Source organism: Papaver somniferum, chromosome 7 (assembly GCF_003573695.1).
Source record: "Papaver somniferum cultivar HN1 chromosome 7, ASM357369v1, whole genome shotgun sequence".
Taxonomy (NCBI): domain Eukaryota; kingdom Viridiplantae; phylum Streptophyta; class Magnoliopsida; order Ranunculales; family Papaveraceae; genus Papaver; species Papaver somniferum.
This window is the reverse complement of record NC_039364.1, coordinates 27524466-27533530: the sequence shown is the minus strand read 5'-3', so window position 1 is coordinate 27533530 and position 9065 is coordinate 27524466. Positions and strand designations below refer to the sequence as shown.

Sequence of the window (9065 nt, the reverse complement as noted above, 5' to 3'; positions counted from 1 at the left end):
ATTATTACTCAACTCATTTTTAGATTTACACTCTTAATTTTATTGATCAATCTTTGAATATTCTTACAAGAAAATATAAAAGAATCAAGAATGACCTCTGCTCTAGACTTTCTCTCTCCTATTTACTTGTTTCTTACTCAAAAAATATCTCTCTCTTTCCTTTACAACTGAGCGACTATTTATAGGGAAGTACATAATGGATGACAGCTAATCTGTCCTTTATTTTCGAATATGGCTTGCGACATTCTCGCAACCTTACAAATGTTAATCTCGCAAAATCTCTAATTTTCGTAGGACCATCACATCTTTCTCATGATTTTAGCTGACGTCGTTTATTATATCATTTCTAAAATTGTTCTGCGACACTGTTGTGTTGTGTTGTTGATAATTTCGCTAAGATATCACTGTTGCGAGATTCTGATCCTACAAAAGTATTATAAAGAGCTAATAAGAGAAGTATTCCAAGTATCCTAGTGCCCAAGTCCAAGAGAAGTGGAAGAAGTGCGACGAAAAGGAGCAAAACGCTCAAAATCAAGAGACGGGCCAAAGACCGAGATTAACTCATTCAAATTAAGGATTTCTCATCATCATCTTAAATATAATCGAAAGATAAAAAGAATGCAAAAAGAATGAGGTCATTCCAAGTTCGGACGAAGAAGTTGTGGCCAAAACAAGCTTTTATCGAATACCGAAGACAGTAAAGTATGCAAACGTAGTTCCGAAATTTTCTGCTGGAATTTGAGGTAGCATACCGGTACGCATACTTAGCAAGTATGCGAACGGGTATGCATACTTGTCAAGGTCTAAGGTCACATTTGGGGTCGTTATTTCGTATTTTCGGGTCGGGTTCTTGAACCGAACCAGATACTTGATGGCCAAGCATTGTAAACCTATATAAAAATAGGTATTAGGCCTTTCACATATCATCTATCGAACAATCTCATATCACAAGTTCTATACCAAAACCTAGGATTTACCCCTTTAGGTGGAAACCACCATTATTCATCTTTTTTGTAATATGAGTAGCTAAATCGTTCGTTGATTAAGGATGAATTCAATGTTCTAAGCGTAAAGCTTTATTAATAAAAGAGATAATTAGTGTTTGGGTCGTAGATTTTGGCCCTATTTAGTGCTTGGGTCGTAAGTTTGTCCGTTATTGTGTTTGGGTCGTAGACCCGTTAGTCAAACTGGTCAAATAGTCTAGCTGTTAACATCCGTTAATTTCCGTTAATAAAATGGCAATGGCCTTGAAAGAACAGATTCGTGTAGGATCACAGTGAAGTAGTAAATGGGAAAAAGGAGGAAGGATCAGATTTGTGTAGGAAAGGAGCATTGACGACAGGGAAATCCAGTTGTTCCTTGCTGAGATGAGATGATAGGAAAATACCTGATTCAATTGAAACTTTAATTCACATAACAAAGAGGCATAAAAATCTACTCAAACATGGTAATAGTTTCAAGTCCCAATCCTTCCATTACCAGTAGTTTGCAAAAAGATCGAATACCAGGCTCTCCACTTCATACGCATATCTCCTTCGTAACTGTATATTCGAAAAATTATGAGCACCTAAGCAGTAAAGAAGAGGGGAGGTTTCTGCCATTGAAACTGTAAATGAACTGAAGAGATTAAACATGGATTTCAGAGTTTATTAAGAAACAGGGGATGTGTTGGTTTTGGATTGGAATTTGGACATAGTTACAGGAAGAAATTGGAAAAGAAGAGGGGAGGTTTTGCTGACATTCAACTAGTTTGCAGCCATTAAATTATATTTGCTATTGATGGTTTGGAGCAATGTATAGTGGCGATTGATGTCTCTTATATGGCTTATGATCAGAAATGTCTAGTCTGTTTTGGATATGGGTTTGCAGGGAATTTGAGAGTACCAAAAGAGCATTTGTTCGCGAACTATACCATTACCAGGTCCTGCCCATCAAGTGTTCGATAGAAGTCTCAAACCAGTCTACCTTGTTTTTGTACAGCCGTGAGTCATTACCGGGTCCTGACAGTTTGACCTCTTTGACTAACGGGTCTACGACCCAAATACTATAATGGACAAACTTACGACCCAAACACTAAATAAGGTCAAAATTTACGACCCAAATACTAATTAACTCTTAATAAAACAAATATATTGAGAGTTTTTATCATCATCGTTTGTCTTTACCATGTCTAGGGTTTATGACTGGTTATTAGATTGATTTGGGATGCATACTATAGATTAGTCTATTGATTGTTCTATAGCTAGTAGAAGTTATGAGATAAGTAATCGTCGATTAACTGTCTACACAATTAGAAATCGCGAGACCTCGCAGGGGGATTCTGTGGAAAAATCGTGTGTGAAGACAACACCAGCAAGTAAACCTTGATCCACACTAGTGGAAAACAGTCGATTTAAGATAGTCAGATATTGTCGCTTTAACGAGTTAAACGACAATTTCAGATTGCTGCTGAAAGTGCCGCATATTTAGTGTCTTTTTCTGGAATGACACTTTCAGAATGCCCCTGAATTACGATGCTTTATGAGTGTCGCTACGCACGACACCTGGATATCGTCGTAGATTTAATTTTTTTAATATATAAAAAATTAGTCAGATCTGGCTAGCTGATTCCAGTTATTCTGATTGGGCTCAAATAAATCTGATTCAAATTCAATTATACTAAATTGAAACTCAAATTACACTGAAATTTAAATGACAATTCAAATTCAAATGACATTACTCAAGTTTGAAATTCAAATTCTCAAATTCAAATTCCATATAGAACCTGATTCGTCTAAAACCAAATGATAGCTCCATTACATTGAACTGTACTCATAAATTTAGTCCAAAATCATTAAAAAAAACTTCTAATTATTAAGGTTTCTTAAGTGATACAAGTCCTGAGAATTTCAAAAACAATTTCATTCATTAGGATCTTGGCACTAGCTTGTGTGAGAGCAGAACTGTAGACGAACTACCCTTTCCAACATTTCCATATCCAGCAGGAACAACAATCTTACCATAAATCATGACATCAGTTAGCCTGATGAGACCATCGGGAACAGAGTGCCGACATCCATGAAGGTATCGAACTACATTCAGAAGAAGCGTAAGTCAGACCTTATATGCTAGGTTTACATGACTTCAAACATAATATACACGGAGGTGGTCTAACAGACTCATCATCAAGACAACAGCAGCAACAACATTTACATAATGACTTTATTGCTAACATCAACATGGAGATGAACAAATAAACCATATATAGGCAGTGAAAACCATAGGCATGATGAGTATGCAAAGACATATACCTCGAAAAAACATTGTGATTGAATATCTACAACCCATATTCAGCTAGTTCCTGACATCATCAAGAAGTGAATGAATCTCCATGTGCCTAAAGAAGATAAAAAACAACAACAAATAAACAAGGATTGAAAGAGCGTTATTACCTAAGCATCCCCATCGGAATATTCATCATCTGCACATTCAGCTAGTGCTAGTTCCTGACAGTATCAAGAAGGGAATAAATATCCATGTACATAAAGAAGATAAAAATAATTTAAAACCACTTCCTCAAGCTAACCAAAGGGGAAATTAAGTGTACATTCATTCATGTGACACAAATAGAATTCAGATAACCGAAGGGGCAAACTGTACCACTACAATGAAATCACATATTTACTAAAAATTAATCCTTGGAAAGAAATCAAAAATGTCACCAGGTCTGAGATAAATATACAAAACTATCACCAGACAATCTTTAAAATTTCACATTCTTTCTGGATAATGTCAATTGTGTTCGCCACTAGCTAAACCACTGCATAGTCTAATATCAATAAACAGTTGTTGCCATATAGTATCAGATTATTCTCATCAACCAACTCATGGTTTTGTTCAGAATCAGTGCACATTGTAATGTGAATTCTATTCTAAATATATTTGTGGATATACCCCAACTAGTTGAGATAAATGTACAGGACAACATAATGTGATTATCTAACCCTAGAAAGTATCTCAATTGCAAAGTCTATGTAAGTTTGCATTACTGTTCAGCAATTAACACATGTATGGTAAGAAGAAAAGAAGCTTTCATTGAAATGGACAAACATTTTATTGAAACGAGCATTATTACCTGATCATCTACATCCGAATACTCATCATCTCCCTGACAACATCAAGAGGTGAATGATTGTTCAAATCTCTTTTCACATAAGAAGATTAAACAAATAAATAAACAAGTGTTGAAACAAAGCATTATTACCTGAGCAATTCCACTCCAATAATCATCATCTTCAATCGTTTCTGAAATCAATGGAACATCACTAGAGGTTGCAGTAAAGACATATGGATCTTCAAAAGCATTCATATGGGGGTGTGATCTTATAGGAGATTCAAAAACCAGATTCCAATGCTTTCTAGTCAAATCGCTACGGTAAAAAACTTGGCTAGCTTGAGAAGCATGGATGAACGGCTCGTCTTCTTCCTTTGAGCTTCTCGCAAACTTTTCAAAATTGACAAACCTCAACTTTGTCTCTCGATCTACATATGATCCATGTACTTTGTCTTCGAATCGTGCCCAATCACAATAAAAAACAACTTCTGTGAAAACTCCATAGTCTAGTTCAAGTATCTTTTTCAGAACGTCGTAGTATGTAGTATCATCATCGACAAGGTTAGTATCCCCGGAACTTTCTCTAAAGATGGTGCAAGCATTCATTGTGACTCTACTATTTTGTGTAGTCAAATGTTTTTCTGCATCTGCTGTATAGAATAGATATCCATTAATACAATAAGAATTATACGAAATTGTGCGGATCGTCGGCCCAATTGTGAGCCTACGAAAATCTGTCATGGGAGTGCCTTCAAGTTGTCCTCTTAACCATGAAAATCTGTCATGGGAGGGTTAAAACCATCAGTTTCTAGTCCCAGACGCACGTGTCGCTTCTCTTCACAAAACTCAGGCCACTTTCGATCTATAGACTTCCACTGAGAAGAATCCACAGGATGCCGCATGTGTGTAGCACTTTCCACAACCTTAGAATACCAAATCATCAGCTCAGCTATCCAAGGGACACTATACATTCGTTGTAACCTTTCCGTAACTGGAAAATATCTAAGTATCTTTACCGACAACTTTCTAGTAGTTGGAATACTCCCTTCTGGCGGCTGTTTCCATCTACTTTCCTTACATTTAGGACACTCCTCTAAATCAGCATAATCCTTCCGATAGAGAATGCAATCATTAATGCAAGCATGGATAATTTGTACCGGAAACTGAAACGGTTTAATCATATCCTTAGCTTTCCTACAATTATCAGGTAACGTGTTCTCAGCCGGTAAAATAGTTTTCAAATATCCCAATAACATGGTCATGAAAACATCAGAACATTGATATCTTGCTTTCATACTAAGTAAACAAACTGTTGTCGATAGTTTTGTATGTTCAGCACTACAACCTAGATATAAGGGTTGCGCCGCATCTTGCAATTGCTTATTGTAATTGACATCATTGACATCAGCTCTATCTTGATTATTACCACCAGAACCATCTTCAATATCATCACCCGAGGGACAGTCAGAATTGTTATGGAAGTTTTCAAAGTTATTGACACCAACTGCACGTCCTAATGTCTCAGTAAACAAGTCGTGCAATCTCGAAACAGGAGCATCTTCATTCAGAACATGATTAGCGGGTAGAGGAGGAGGAGCTTCAACATTGAAAACATGATCACTAGGTTGTTCTCCATGATGGATCCATGTTTGGTATGTCATATCGAATCCATTCTCCAGAATAAATTATTGTAAATCTTGCATCTCATGCAAGGACATCGAACTTCATTGCTAGCTTCACCAAGACTGTCTCTTGTAAATTGGTTGAAAGATTGAACACCGGCAACCCATCGAGGTGAATACTTAGGTGCATAAATCCATTCTTTGTTTGGAGGAACAACACGACGTCGAGACATCTGCATAAAAAATGAAATACATAAATCAGAACCAACAATTTACGAAATACAACAACAATTTAGGAGAAAAATACATGAATCAGAACAAAAAAAAAGTGTTTGAAAGTGGGTATAAAGTAAACTAGAACATATATGTTTCTATCGGTAACTATTTGGGTAGATATTGGGAAGATTGTAAATACAGTGAAAATGATAGAACCCCAATTCCAAATTTTTAGTCAAAATATGACTGATATATAAATGATACAACCCCCAATTCGAAAATTTTAGTCAAATTACTGTTGATATACACTTTATATCACTAAAATTACTAATTTTGACCTAATTAAACAAAACCCCTAAAAAAATTTATTACCCTAATAACTTGAAGCTCAGAATTTAACTCAGAAATTGAAACTCGGAGTAAAGTACATACCCTAATAAGTTGGTGAGTTGCAGCTCTGATGAAACCTGAAAGCAGAGGTGAGCTAGCAGTTTCCAAATCTTCTGAAAGTTGTTGAACCCTAACTAGTAACACAACCATCTATTCTCCCAGATTTTTCCCATGTTGATGATTTAATTTGTCTGAGAGAAGCAATAAAATTGCTTGAGAGTGAGAGGAGTATTAGATCTGTCTGAGAGAAATCAAATCATCAACATAGGAAAAAAGAAAAAAATGTTCTGAGAGAACTGCCTTTCATAAGAGTGAGAGATAGAGAAAGACGATAATATGGTCTTTCTATTTTCTCGATGGCTGGTATAAACCTAGACTGAGTCAGATTTTGACCTGAGTCAGCTGGAGATGAATGGGCTGAATCGGATGTGCATGAGAAACAAGTTGAAGTTTTATTTAGAAAATTCTGATGGTAGAAAGTTCTGATGGCATTATAAGCAGTCGATTATTTTCATTAATTTAACTTCTTAAAAAGAAGTTCTGATGGTAGAAAGTTCTTTAGAAAATTCTGATGGTAGAAAGTTCATGAATCTAACTTCTTAAAAAGACTGCAAATTGTGTTGCAACTCTTTCTTTGAATTTTGATTCAAACTACATAACTGAAGTAGAAAACAGAAAAAGAAGTTAAGTTTTGTCAAAAGACTTTGAGAGGAGAAAACAGGAAAAGATGAGGATAAAATTGAACAAGATTGAAAGTTAATGAAATGAAAACCAAGTTTAAAACTGAACAAGATTGGTGATACCAATATATTTCATTAGATATGAGCAGGGCTCATAAACCTGCTAAAGCTACATATAATTAGATAAGAGCAGGGCTCCTAAACCCGCTAATACATATATATATAGATAGATATCCGTCAGAGAACTCACAAGTTCTGAACAACATTTATTAACTTGTTTTGAGTGTCCTCTTCTTTACATAAAAAGAGATGAGACTCAAAACTACAATACACTTCAACTGTACACAAAAAAATTTCCCCCAAAATAGCTACATCTATAACCCAAGATCATATATCCCAAAATACTTACACATATCACTTCCATTTTGTTCCCAAACTCATTGTGCCCAAAAAAAAAAGTCCCATAAAGTTCTAACAACCTCCACAAAAAAACTGAACTTCCAAGTTCAGGAGAACTAAAAATCTGGATCATCGTAGGTGACCGAGTGTCATGGCCACAAAATCATATCGACTAGAGAAATGTCACCAAGAGTTCCAACACCATCATACAGATCCTCAACAGGTATCAAAATTTGATCAATGAGGATCAAACAATCTCCACTTGTTGGTTGTGCACACGGATCAACACGGCCAAATACAACAGATCTCTTCCTTAAATTCCTCAACACTACCTTGTGAGCCCTATGCTCAGAACCAGTACCAACATCCATATCCTAAGACAATGTTAACATCCCCTTAGGTCAAAAAAGAATAACAGGTCTCCATAAGAATAATAGTGAAAACTAAATGGTTACCGATTCAATAACTACATTGTTTAAAATGAGTTAGTAAGACCAAAATCTTACCTGACCAGTATTAACATTGCTGGTGCCACCCCCCCTAGCTGCCTCAACATACTCCTTAAGAACTCGGAGACGATCTTCAATAACTCTATTCTTCAACTGTTCTTGTCGCAACTGCTCCCTAGGAATTGCAGAAGCAGGCAATTCAGTCTTCGAGACACCACCTCTCATACCTCTAACGAAGCCCCCACGATCACGCCCAAATACCTACAAACAAGTAAATAAAATGAGTTAGTAAGTAAAAGATTTTATTTTTATAAGAACAAATAGCAATCTGAATTTCATATGCACCCACCTTCGCGACTGCATCCCTGTCCACATGGGTCTCTTTACTATACTGCTCAGTTTGTAGCAACTCTTTTGCCTCTCCCTGCGAAGTACAAAAGAAACTATAAGCAAGTTGAAATCAAACTAAAAAAAACATACTTGTGAACCTAAAATCAATATGCAAAAATCCAAACTTACCACATATTCTTGCATCTTACTTCATAATCATCAGGGTCAAATTGTTCAAGTTCTTCTTCTGGCAATTCTTGGTACACATGTGTAGCAACAAACACTACAGATCTGCTAACAGTCCCAGTTGGACTTTGTTGTTCCATTATATGGCGACGCCGCGCAATACCATCTCTTACAGTACTATGTAGAGATTTAACTGCTTTCCTTGCTCTCCTCCCTCTTACCCTGGCTGCTTTATCTTTATCATCATTAACCATGTCCACAAAAGCCTCCCAATCTTCCTTTTTCTGATTTCTTGGCCTCTTGGCTTTTTTCAGCAAGAGTAGCACCAACTGCATCACACACTCTCCTGAGAGGAGTCTTCCCATTCCTCCAAGCTTTGTTTGCCATTTTTATAGCTTTGTCCTTGACGTATTCAGGCACGTTGTACACATTCTTGATTGCTCTCCACACTTCTTCCTTGAGTTTCGGAGGAACTTTCCTCCAGGTAACATAAGATGGTGACATAATACTCTTAGCAATCACTCCAACTTTGGTGGAATACGCCTTTGAATCTCCAACGGGTTGTCCAAGTGCATTGAATGCAACTGGAAGTAGGTGATCAACTGCATAAAACCAATATACTTAATTATAAATTATAACTTGATGTTATTACCATCAGTACAAAAGAAGGAAATTGAAAGACACAACTATGTTATTACCA

At 36.3% G+C, this 9065-nt stretch overlaps 2 protein-coding genes across 2 annotated transcripts; both read right to left on the bottom strand.

The window, feature by feature from the left end:
* Positions 1–2768: 2768 nt before the first annotated feature.
* LOC113300619 lies at positions 2769–6567 on the bottom strand. Its single transcript, XM_026549825.1, has 6 exons — positions 6364–6567; positions 4244–5948; positions 4115–4147; positions 3432–3485; positions 3291–3340; positions 2769–3071 (listed from the first exon to the last, which is right to left on the bottom strand). Exons 2-4 carry the CDS (start codon positions 4832–4834, stop codon positions 3432–3434), a joined length of 678 nt encoding a protein of 225 aa, XP_026405610.1. The 5' UTR covers positions 4835–5948; positions 6364–6567; the 3' UTR covers positions 2769–3071; positions 3291–3340.
* LOC113294426 lies at positions 4858–5754 on the bottom strand. The gene has a single exon (XM_026542822.1). It carries the CDS (start codon positions 5752–5754, stop codon positions 4858–4860), a length of 897 nt encoding a protein of 298 aa, XP_026398607.1.
* Positions 6568–9065: the final 2498 nt, after the last annotated feature.